Here is a 13,069-nt window from a genome sequence, read left to right as displayed (position 1 = left end):
TACCACCCTAGTTTTCATATTTTGGAATGTAGACTTTTGCTCCGAGAGGCATTCCTCTGTTTAGTGTGTGTTACGTATCTATCTCACTGTGGTATGTCTGTCCTGGAAAAGGCCCATGGGTCAGGAGGCAGGAGGAAGTGTTCCATTTAGTGCCAGAGATTTTTTTACCCTGCTGAACAGTGGGTCCATGGAAGGTTTATGTAAGTCAGGGTTCTGTGCTTTCTTTGGGAAGTGAATGAGAAAGACTATATAAACACTGGCACGTCTTTAGGAAAGAAAGTACAGAAATTGATATCTGGAAATTGGTTTCTGAAAGCCCATTCTTTTGGGGGAACTCTTGAAAAGTCTTCTAGTAGTCTAGGAAAGGTAAAAGTTGCTCAAAATTGCTGAATTAAAAAGAAAAAGAAAAATCTAACCCCTCCTAGTCCTCTTAAGATAATTTGCTTTATTGCATCCATACCTTTCCTAAGCAATCCCACAGGATATGACTCCTGGAGAGTTTTGCCTGAGGTATCTTTACTAGTAAGTAGTTTATTTGGAATAGCCTTTCTTTCAAGTATCACCCCACCCTGGGAGAGGCTCAAACCCACTGCTTGTACGTGCTGGACAGGTGCTATACCACTGAGCAAAACTCAGCCCTCAGTATGAGTGCTTTGTTGTTTTTCTTCTCTCATCTTTCATTTTCTTGAGAAGATCTTTTTAAACTACTGGTGCCTGTTCATTGCAGAGTCATTATGTCAGAGTCTCTGGAGTGTTTCTTGCCTCTGGGTTAACTAGATTCATAGATTAGAAACCCTGGTTATGACAGAATGAATTAGAATATAGCATTCTCTCTCCCTTTGATGGTGCTGGTAGTTGTAAGAAATCTCTGAACATTTCTATACTGGGTTTCACTGTGCGCTCTCTCTCCTATACTTAGCCTGTATATTTTCATGCCTATGCTCAGGCGCTTAAAGAGGACCCTGTTGAACAGAAGCACTTTGGGAAGTGCCGTTCATGTATTCACTCATAATATACCATTGGTGTATTCTAGAGTAACTGATGTGGTGGTAAGCTGCTGTGTGACCGGAACTCCTCGTGGGCGGCAGTGTCTGTATCTGCTGCACACACCTCCAGCAGGACAGGGGAATGTGGAATGATTATTCTGGAACTTGTACCCTTCCTTTGTGAATTCACTCAGGTGGCACGCTCTTGTCCACTAATAGCCCCAAGCTTTTAACAGAATTTACTTGACACACAAAGGTGAACTAAATTCTTAACCTAAGAGTTACAGTTGGAGAAAAGTGCATGACATCATTAATGTATGGTGCATCATCAACCAGAGCATAATCTAAACGATTTTTTAAGTATTTCAGTGCACTAAATAGCTGCTATATAATTTTTTTTATCATTATATGGCCAACTCATTGTTGTCAATTAAGCATTGGGATGTTTTTATTCAGTGATCTGAAGATAAATAAGTAATAAATAATAAAGCTGGATATAAATCAATTCTAATATGTGTATGTGCATACATATGTGTATGTATGTATGCATATATGTGCATATGTATGTTTGTCTTGTGTTTTGACTCCTATGGTTGGTGTCAATAACTAGTAACATTTAGTCTTGAAAAGTGATTTTTCTTCTGAATTTTTTCATACATTTTTGCCTTCTCTCTCTCAGTACAGTGAACAGAATTTGTTCTTGTACCATCTTTATCTTACGTACATGTACATATATGTGTGTGTGTGTGTGTGTGTGTGTGTGTGTGTGTGTGTGTGTGTGTATGCCAGTCCTGGGGCCTGTCCCTGACTTGAGCCACACATAGCTCTACTTCTGACTTTTTGGTGGTTAATTAGAGATAGAGGTCCCATGGACTTTTCTCCTTGACTGACTTTGCACTCTGATCCTTAGATCTCAGTCTCCTGAGTCAGATTGCAGACATGAGCCACTGGTACCCTGCTTTGTATGCATGTCTTTTTAAAGTGCAGGGCTAATAGTGTTTGAGTACTTTACTTTAAGCAGGGCATGGTGGCACGGACCTTTAACCCAAGGTCCATACAAAGTGGAGGTAAGAGGATTCTCAGCTCAAGGCCAATCTGAGCTACATGAAGAGGTCCTGTGTCCAAAAAAAAAAGCAAGGGAAAGAAAAGGAAGAGTGAAAAGACTGGCAGGGAGGGAAGGAGAGAGGGTGGAATGGGAAGGAGGAAAATAAGAATGGAAGGACTTTTATAACATTCTTAAAGAATAACTCCTATAAAACCATTTACTAGTGGTTTGCTAAATCAAAAAGCTTCCTGGAATATTGAGTTTTACTCTCAGATGTATTTGAGATAACTCCTAATTTAAAACAATGTTTTAGCAAGGTAGCAGATTTTCCATGGTACTTTCAGTCATGGTGGGAAGGTAAAGCTTCACCCATCTATACTCCAAGCTCAGCTTCCTTTTAGACTGGTTACTCCATAATAGCTTTTTCCTTACTATAGGGATGAGTTTTATTTCTTCACAATGATAGAGTGTACCCCGAAAACACAGTGAAGAATGCATGGCATGGCGGTATGCCTTTGCCATTTCATAGCTTCTTTGTCCTTTCAGTGCCACCAAGTATTTCTAGAATCTTATTAGGTTTCTTAGGTTTTCTTTCTTCTTCTTTTTTTTTTTTTTTTTTGCATGTCCTGGGCCTTGGACTCAGAGCCTGAGCACTGTTCCTGGCTTCTTTTTGCTCAAGGCTAGTATTTTGCCACTTGAGCCACAGTGCCATTTCTGGCCACTTCCTGTATATGTGGTGCTGGGGAATCAAACCCAGGGCCTCATGTAGAGGAGGCAAACACTCTTGCCACTAGGCCATATTCCTAGCCCCTCTTGATTCTTATTTTCAAAGTAGAACCTTAAAATTTTCCTTACAAACACATTCATTCTTATTCATAAAGTCTTTTCATTCTTAAGATTAATTTTCTTTTCCCTTTTAAAAAATGTATGGATGTTCCCAGCTACTCAGGAGGCTGAGATCTGAGGATCACGAGTCAAAGCCAGCCTGGGCAGCAAAGTCCATGAGACTCTTAGCTCCAATAAACTACTCAAAAAAGCCAGAAGTGGCACTGTGGCTTAAGTGGTAGAATGCTAGCCTTGGACACAGAGGCTCAAGGACAGCACCCAGGCCCATGAGTTTAAGCCCCAGGGCGGGAAAACCAAAATTATGGTTGTTAATTTTCTCTGTCTGATTTCACCAGACTAAGTAACAAAAGTATCCAGTCAAGGGGAGTCTTACACAGTTACTAGTACTAAAGATGTCCATTTTCCACAGTCTGCCTTCTGTAGGATTGGATCCCAGGGCTGTGGAAGGTCTTAACCTTCCTCATAGTCCCATGTAGGAAGCAGTATATCAGACCTGATTGATCACCTCCCCTCAGGAGATCGTCCTGTCTAATTGTCAACTAATAAGGCTCTTGGATCATTTGTTTTGTAAGGTACACTGTGGGCCAGAAACTGTGCTGACTACAGTATCTGAGTATGTTTTGTGTACTATATAAATGCTGTTTAGTGCAAATGGTTGCTTTCCATCAAGAAAGCACTGTCCCAGAAGAAAACCACAGTGACCCTAAGTCAAAGTGAAACATGGCTGGGACCCTCTTCTCCCTAGGACACTGAAGACAGAGGTTAATCATTGCTAGAGCACTGTTTTGTATTGCTAAAGTTTTGTTACCAATAAACATTTGTTGTTAGCACCTTTGGAAGCACTTATTTTTTTTTAAATGTGCTAAGATATTGGGTGCTAAGGAGACTTAAGTCCCTGATTGACCTTTTTCTGGGGCCCCAGTTTCCTTGGGTAGAGGACTGCCAATCAGGGAGGCTGGACTGGCCTCATGCTAAATCCCTGAGCACAACTCGCTCCAGAAGACACTGCCCCACAAGCAGCTTAAACTGGTGTCAGGCTCAACAGAAGATTAACTGTCACAACTGGCACTTCTACCCAGGACAGGGTAGAGGGGACGTCAGCTGAACAGAGTACCTCTGATTGGTGCAAACAAATCTTTCATTTGCATAATGGACTTTTTGGTGCAAACACAATCCTTTTGCAAAGTAGGCCAACTGTATTATGATTGGTACAGGCACTTCTTTCCTTCCTCCTTCTAGCTATATAATAGGCAAGAGGCTCAGCTCACTTTGTCAGCAACTGGGAGACACTTTTTTGTTGTTGTTGCTCCACTTACTCCTGAGTGATCTTGCCACCTTGCTGCTATCTCAAAGAAAAAGAGAAGCAGCAGCAGTGGCAGGGAGGAAGCTGCTCTTGCGAGAAGCTGAGCAGCCTGAGGAGAACTGACAAGAGCATGGAGCAGGCAGCAGGAGGCAACAGAGGAGATGGGTATGCATTGGAGGGCCCCAGCTCACCTGGGTACAAAGGTCCTCTAACACTTAGGGCTTCAGGTCCTCTGCAGTATGAGATCCTTGGTGGAGAGACCTCTCCTGCTACAGGAGATGAGTACCTAGAGCTCTGAAACCTGCGCCACCATCCTAGCTGTCAAAGGCCGGGGACTGACTGTCCCTGGCACTGTCATCTACTCTGCCACATGCAGAGTCTGGAATAACGGAAGTAGCTTCTTCTCACTTGCTCATAATTTCTATTTGGGTAGAACAAAAGGACCCCACCTAGCTGGTATGTAACAAAAAGAAGGCAAATGTAGCAAAAGAACTCAGAAAGGCTTTCTTAGAATATTGATGTAGTTTCTAAGTAATGTCAGTGTAATAATACATGTTACTTTTTCATACTTAACTGGTTAGTTCATACTCAAGCTGCTTTTACTAAACTGCTTCGCAGAAATTTTCTAATGGTTGTAGTTTTAATAATACATTTGCTAATATTACTGTGCATGCTGGATGTTCTTTGGAATGTCAGAGTTCTTTCTCACTTTTAATGCAATGTCAAATTTTATTTCTTGTCCTTCATGTCGGTTTGACTCTTGTGTTTGTGCTTTCCACTTTACAGGCATGCAGTATGGTGAATATGTTAATAATCAAGCTAGCTCTGCACCGACTCCCTTGTCATCAACTTCCGATGATGAGGAAGAGGAGGAGGAGGATGAGGAAGCAGGTCTGCTTTAGCTTTACACCAGTTTTTTGATCTTTCCCTACTCACATTTTCTTTTATTTCTACAGTCTTAGCCTTTAAAAAAAGAAAGTGTCTCTGGAGACTTAGCACAATGAATTTACTTGATTTGGATTTAGACAGTTGAAATGAGATATGTGTTTTATTTCTCCTCCTTTGACTATTGCTACCATTTTGTTAGTAATAGAATACATCTTTCATGATGTCAGGTGCTTTTTTTCATTCAGTCACCCGTTTCTTTTCATGTCCTGTGCAAAGCATTGAGTCCTGACTGAGCCATGGCTGTAGCTCCCTTTTAGGAATAATGTTTTCTGCTTTACATGCAATTTTAACTTAACCAAAATGAATCCGGTGAATAGAGAAATAGATGAGGTTCTCTTGGTCTCTCCTGTCATGTACTTATAAAACTCAGAATTTATAATTACTTTCTTGGTTATAAAGTAGTTGTCAATATCATGTCAATTAAAGAAATCATGCAGCTGGGTGCTGGTATCTCACACTTGTAATCCTAGCTACTCAAGAGGCTGAGATCTGAGGATTGTGCTTCAAAGCCTGCCTGGGCAAGAAAATCCATGAGACTCTTAGCTCCAATTAACCACCATGAAACAAAGTGGAGCTGTGGCTCAAAGTGATAAGAGTGCTAGCCTTGAGCACAAAAACTCAAGAGACAGTGCCCAGGCCCTGAATTCAAGCCCCCAACTACCACCACCACCACCACCACCAACAACAACAACGAAAACAAGTCATGCACATGTTTGTGTGGTACAACTTGTTTTTTTCTATCTTGATAAATAGAATACTTCTGAAAATAAGCAGTTCAGTTCCTCTGTTAATTTTAATAAAGACTGAACCAAGAAGTGATGGTCTGTTAAATTCCTATAAAGAGATCCGAGTTCTCTGCTTTTATGATTAAATTTGTCCTATGTGTGTAACCAAATGGTTTAATTTTCTGTACATATTTTAAAATATTTAAATCTTTATGCATGATTTAAGGGGGATTAAAAAATAGGAGGTACCAGATGGGGAATAATTATTGTACTCAATAAAAATAGCCATTTACCTTTCTGAAATTTGTTAATAATATAATATGATCTTAAGAGAAAAGTTGTGAAAAGATTGAAAGAGATTCCTATATGCTTTACCCACTTGTTTTGCAATTCTTCTTATTTATTTTCTGCTACACTATTTGACAGCAAGTTGGAGAAACATTATGAAAAGACAGTGTCTTACCTACCACAGTACAGCTATCAGGAAATTAAATGTGGATGCAATATCTGCTGCATAGCCTATAGTCAAATACTTTAGTTGTCTCAGCTAGATTTTTAAAAATTATTATTGTTAATCAATTAGATCATTTATAGCTACTTCAGTGGTCCAGATCCAGTCCATGTTCATGCATTGAGTTTCATTGTCATGTCTTTTTGTACTCTTCCATAGTTCCTTCATGAAAGCCTTTCTTGACCTTGATATACTCAGAGACTGCAGACCAGTTATTTTATAGTGTTTCTCAATCTGGACTCAATCTCTATCCTCTTGATAAGATTCAGAACGTGCATTTTGACAGGATTTCCAAAGCAATATTTCATCCTATCTGAGGCAGGAGATATTAATTTGTTCCTATATTGATGAGATTAACTTATTCTACTACATAGTAGAATGATCTAGTTTCTCCACTGGAATGCTAACTACATTTTCCTCTGGAAATGAGCAATATATAACAACATTCTTTCAGAATGTTTGTGTCCTATACCTATGAAAGTACATTCCATTGGGTCTGATACTCATTGATGTTTTTCAAACTCGGACAGCCTTCTATATTGATGGGTTGGAGTTTTATTATAAAGAAGAATCATTGATACCCAGCTTGTCTTGGAGTTGGCCAATAGCAGTTCTTTCAAACTAGCTCTTATAGTACTTTAAAACATTCCCTGAGCCTTTGAGTACTTACTTGAAGTACTTAAGTACACTTAACCTGCTGCAGCCTTGGAATGAGCCATTGCTCCAAGGAGCTAGCAAGAGAAATGTATTTGTAGAAACCAAAATGCAGTGTAATATTTGCAGAGCTTGGCTGAAATCTGCGAAGAGATAATTAGATTGATCAATCAAGAAATTCTTGCACCCCTCCCTCTGCCCCGCTCATATTAAGAGTAGGGAAAGAGAAAAGAATATTTGAGTCATTTTTGTTTTCTCTGTGTAATGTTTACTTGTTATACCTGACTAATCTTCATAGACTGCCTGTCATTACTAATAATGAACAACTTAGAAGTGTGAAGAGTTCATTTTTTTTTTCCTTTCTGTTACGTGGTAGACATGGAATTTGGCTTATACTGTTTTTTGTGTTTTATTACCACTGTGAGGAACTAAAACCTCTTCGCTGGTCATTTTCAAATTGAGCACCAAAGCTAATTTATTGGCCTTTGTTGACCTATGTTACTTGTCTTCTAGAGAGAATGAAATCTTAAGTTGCCTTTTCTTACATTTTTTATAAGCTTCAAAGATTCTGTCCTTTTGATCTGTTCTGTCTTCCTTCCTCAGAACTTAGCTCCCTTTTTTCCTCCTCTTTTTCTCCTTTGAAGCTGTGACAGAGTCATTATAAGAATGAACAGGAAATGTCTCCCTAGTTCTGTAGTCATATTTGCTCCCAATGCGGTCTCCTCATTCTTGTTGTCACTGTGGTTGGTGTGAAGAGTAACCCGGAGTCACCTAAGGTTTAGCAGCAGGTCAGTCATTCATGAAACCAGTATAATCATGGGAGAATCACAAACCTTAAGTGCTCCAAAAATCCCAAACTTCCCCTCTCACCATGTCACCACAGTGGACAGTTCCACCTTTACCTCCTGAGAGATCACAGTCCAGCCCAGGCACCCTAGAAACACCATCTAAAATTACCTTTAGGCTATGTTGCTACAACATAAATGATACCTAAGTGAATTTTGTATTTAGACTTGGTTCTAAGATACCATAGCACTTTGGCAACTGTTCGAAAATCTGAAAAGAAATAGAATGTGAAACAATTCTGATCCCAAGCATTTCAGATAAGGGCTTTTTCCACCTATATTTTGGTTTCTATTGCAGTCCCAAAGACCAATGCAGTAGCATAGCTTCTGACCTCCAAAAATTGCTAGTATGGTAGGGAAGCAGATACTACATATGATTACAGAACAACTTGGGAAGAAGAAAATGCCTTAACTTAGAAGAGGAAATGATTTTCCGCAGCCATATAAAGTACATTTTCGAAAAGGATTTGTGAAATAGGCCATATAGGGAACAGAAATCCAGGCTAACAGGCTACCACCATGTGCAGTACAATAAACTAGGGGAAAAGTGTTGTATTGCATGATAGAAGTTTTATATGACTGAAGAGGGCACAGGCATGTCTGAGAAATGTAGGTGAAAGGCAAGCACACCTAAACAATGTTATCTAGGATGATGGGGAATAGTAGAGGTATTTAAGCATGTTCAGAATGTCATTATAAAAGTTCCATGTTCTGTGTGTACTTGTTTTCATTTTAATAAAGTTCAGATTGGTGTTGCAGTGATGGCATGAGCTAATGAAAATACTAATTGACATAATTAAAACATGCTAATTTACATAATAAGATTTAGCACAGCTTAACATTTAATGTTTTGAAGTTAGGTTCCTCTAATAGCAGATGTCAAGCAATTCAATAAGATAGAAAATGTTTCTGTAAAACCAGTACTTTAAAGTTTAATATTTACATTGGGTTGGGCATGAAAATACCTGCAACATGATTAAATAGCATTTGATCTTTGAAATACTTTGATATGTGTAACATTTTATCTTTGGGCTGTTTTCAAGCATAATTCTTACTATATACATTTAAATTTTTATCAGAATTATAGTATTTTAACAACTTTAATTGTGCTATAATCCACATACCATAGAACCACTTACTTAAATTATACTTACTATTCAACAGTTTTTAGTATATTCACAGCTTGTCAGCCATCACTACTGAGTAATTCCAGAACATTTGCATAACCCCAAATAGAAACACTGTATGCTTTAGGAAAACTTTCCAGTCTAGTTGAGCAGCACACAGCTCTAGGCAACCACTGACTTACTTTCTATCCCCATACATATGTGTCTAAACGTCTCACATGAATAGATTACATGATAGTGCTTTTTTTTTTGGCCAGTCCTGGGGTTTAAACTCAGGGCCTGGGCACTGTCCCTGAGCTTCCTTAGCTCAAGACTAGCACTCTACCACTTGAGCCACAGCACTATTCTGGCTTTTTCTGTTTCTGTGGTACTGAGGAATTGGACCCAGAGTTTGATGCATGCTAGGCAAGCATTCAACCACTAAGCCACATTCCCAGCCCACAATCCTGCTTTTTACTTCTTTTTCTTAGCACAAGTATGAGCATTTCGTTCCTTGTTACTGTTTGAAAATATTCCATTGTATATATAGGTTCTGTTCTATTTTATCTACTTATGAGTTGGACTTTTGGATTGTCTATCTTTCAACTGTTACAAATCGTGCTACTAAGAACATTTGTCAACATATGTTTATATAGGCTTAAGTTTTCATTGATCTTGTGTAAAATGTCTGTGTTTATAGAAACTTCATACAGCCTTTTGAGAAATTACCAAACTGTTTTCTAAAATGTCTATGCCCCAAAGTTATACTTTTCTATATTAGCAAAGGTTGGTATTGCTAGTCTTTGGTAATAATTAATTTAGGGGATGTGTAGAATCTCATTTTCGATTTTCATTTCTCTGACAGCTAATGATATTTAACATCTTTTTATATTCTTAAGCTTTTATTTTCTTTAGAGACATCTTTGTCCATTTTTACCTTTTCATTTTTAAGAATTCTTTATATATTCTAGGTAGTTTTAGATAATAGGATTATAAATATTTCTGCCTTGCAAATTGTCTACTTTTCTTGTTGTGTTTTTTTTTTTTTTTTTTTTTTTGGCCAGTCTTAGGGTTTGGACTCAGGGCCTGAACACTGTCCCTGGCTTCCTTTTGCTCAAGGCTAGCACTCTGCCACTTGAGCCACAGCGCCACTTCTGGCCATTTTCTATATATGTGGTGCTGGGGAATTGAACCCAGGGCCTCATGTATATGAGGCAAGCACTCTTGCCACTATTGTTGTGTTTTTTTCTTATTTTAAGGTATAGCAAACACCTATATTGCTGTGTGTTATTAAACAGAGTAAAATTTGTTCAAATAAAAGAGATTCATATGCAGGCAGTAGTGGTTGTACTCTTTAGAGCAGTTTTTTTGTTTTGTTTTGTTTTGTTTTATCTGTTGTGGGGCTTGAACTTGGGGCCTGAGCTGTTTCTGAGTTCTTTCACTCAAGGCTAGTGCTGTACCACTAGCCATAGCTCTGCATCTAGTTTCCTGGTAGTTAATTGGAGATAAGGGTCTAATGGATTTTCCTGCCCTGGCTGGCTTTGAGCTGTGATCCTCAGATCTCAGCTTCCTGAGTAGCTAGGATTACACACATGAGCCACCAGTGCCTGGCTAGAACAGAAATATTTTTTAACTTTAAGCACCCTACTTTTATTCCTTTTGCCTTTGATGTCATATTAAAGAATTCATTGTCTAATGCAAGATCATGAAGATATCCATATTCTAAGAATTTTATAGCTTGAATTTAGGCCTACCATTTATTTTTGAGGCAAGACCAGTATAAGGAAAGGATGTGGCTTCATTCTTCTGCTTATGGATATGCCAAAGGATTCTAACACCATTTGCTGAAAAGAACATTTTTCTCCACTGAAATATCTTGGTAATTGGTTTTGTTATATCAAGGTAAAATTCCTATCACATAAAACTAACCATTTTGAAGTGATATTTACAACATCTATCATGTTGTGCAACCACCACCTCTTTCCTAGTTCTGTGTCCTAAACTAGATTGAACTAGACAGAGCCAAACATGTTGATCATCACAAAAATAGAAGTTTATACTCATTAAGCAATACCTCCCCATTTTAGCCTCCCGTAGCCCATGACAGCTGCCAGTCTTTCCTCTGACTCTGTAGATTTACCTCTTCATAGCATTCATGTAAATGTGTAGCCTGTGTCTGTCTGCTTTCACTTAATGTTTTCAAGCTTCCTTCACTTTGCAGCACTGGTTGTACTTCATTGCTTTTTTATATAAACATTATTACATTTTGTTTATCTATCTGTTGATGACCATTTGAGTTTGGGGTTGTTTTTTTTCTTTCTTTCTTCTTTTTTTTTTTGCCAGTCCTGGGCCTTGGACTCAGGGCCTGAGCACTGTCCCTGGCTTCTTTTTGCTCAAGGCTAGCACTCTGCCACTTGAGCCACAGCGCCACTTCTGGCCATTTTCTATATATGTGGTGCTGGGGAATTGAACCCAGGGCTTCATGTATGGGAGGCAAGCATTTTTGCCACTAGGCCATATTTATTCCCAGCCCAATTTTTGGAGTTTTTTAAATGCTATTACTTTAGGACTTTTTTCTTTGGGGGATAAAAGGTTTCAATATATAGATGAATGGGCCTTGAAGTCCTGCTGCTCCTGCCTCTATCTCCCATGTCCCTGCATGTACCAATATCCCCAACCCTGTAAGACTTGCAGCCCTACATATCAGTGTTCTGCTTTTGTTATAAATTCACAAAAGGAAAAAAAGGAAGACCACTGTTTCTTTATTAAGATGAAAAGTGTGTGTGTGTATATATATATGTGTGTGTGTGTGTGTGTATATAGGTATACATGTATATATTTGTATATGAGTATGTGTATATGCATATACACAGATATATACATATATGTATACATATATGCATATATACACATATGTATACACATGTACATATACATATATACATATATATACGTGTGTGTATATATACATATATATGTGTATATATATGCAGCCGTATTCTTGTTAAAACAAAACAGTCTGCTTACTATTTAATAAATATTTGTGTCTTCCACCTACTGCTTATAACCCTCATACTCTGGATATGAAGTAGCTTCATATCCACTGTCTCATTTATGCCTCACAAGAATATTAGAAATATCATATAGGGAATTAAGTAAAATACTCATTTTCTGGAGACAATATTAATTATTGTAACTTAGCCGCAGTTATGTAGCATGTAAATGACAGAATTTTGTGGACTCCTAGTCTCGTGCCTTCAAATCATATTCTTTGCTGAGAATAGTGTTCCTACAGAAACTGTAGCTATTATGCCATTCATGCTTAATTCTCACAGTTACCCAATGAAATACTGCTATGCATATCCATTCTTTTCAACCTCAGCTGTAATTTAAACATTGATTATACTGTTGATTTTAAGAGCCAAGGTATATCTTCTGTACTAAAGGTTTTGTCACTTTGAAGTAGACCAAAGTCCATTTTTAAGAGAGGGGCCTAATACATTTTCTATTTTACATGTAAGTATATACTGTAGCACCTCTGAATACAAATACAAAGATTCCTATAGTCTTAACACTTACCTTCATTAGATACTCTTCACTCATAATCCCTTACTAAGTATGGCATTCTGCACATGAATAAACTGAGGCACAGGAAAGCTTAATAATATTCTAGGAATCAGCTCATGCTATGGACTCCTAGGAACTTTTCAGAAAGTTTCTTGAATTATAAAATTCATTGAGATTTAATAATCTTATACTTGAATGTCTGTTCTCTTAAATATGTTTGACTGAATTTTATTCTGCTCAACTTCCTGTTCTCCCCATGCTTATCCCCTATTCAATTTAACAAATTCGTGTTTTAAAAAATGTTTCAAACAGAAATCATTTAAATTGTGAATACACACAACTTGCAGCACTGTTGTTAGATGTACTGTAGTTTTAAACTCAGCAGATGTTCGGGTTTTCCCACAGGCGTGGACAGTTCTTCTACCACAAGCAGCGCCTCGCCCATGCCCAACAGCTATGACGCCCTGGAAGGAGGCAGCTACCCAGGTACCTTACTTTGTACTTGCTCCTGTTCACTTTACAAGTTACTGGCC

At 38.2% G+C, this 13,069-nt stretch overlaps 1 protein-coding gene across 8 annotated transcripts in view; it reads left to right on the top strand.

Moving 5' to 3' along the window:
- Window positions 1-13,069, top strand: part of Sec24b (SEC24 homolog B, COPII coat complex component) — a 69,688-nt gene that overhangs the window by 20,633 nt on the left and 35,986 nt on the right. For 5 of the 8 annotated variants that reach the window (XM_048333341.1, XM_048333344.1, XM_048333343.1 and 2 more), the window contains exons 4-5: window positions 4,967-5,071; window positions 12,942-13,022. In XM_048333341.1, coding sequence (XP_048189298.1) covers window positions 4,967-5,071; window positions 12,942-13,022 — 186 coding nt within the window. The remainder of the gene's footprint in view (window positions 1-4,966; window positions 5,072-12,941; window positions 13,023-13,069) is intronic. The other 3 variants (XM_048333347.1, XM_048333345.1, XM_048333346.1) reach the window with 1 other exon arrangement.

Source organism: Perognathus longimembris, chromosome 24, assembly GCF_023159225.1.
Source record: "Perognathus longimembris pacificus isolate PPM17 chromosome 24, ASM2315922v1, whole genome shotgun sequence".
Classification (NCBI taxonomy): Eukaryota; Metazoa; Chordata; class Mammalia; order Rodentia; family Heteromyidae; genus Perognathus; species Perognathus longimembris.
The sequence above is the reverse complement of the archived record's forward strand: the minus strand, read 5'-3'. Positions and strand labels throughout refer to the sequence as shown.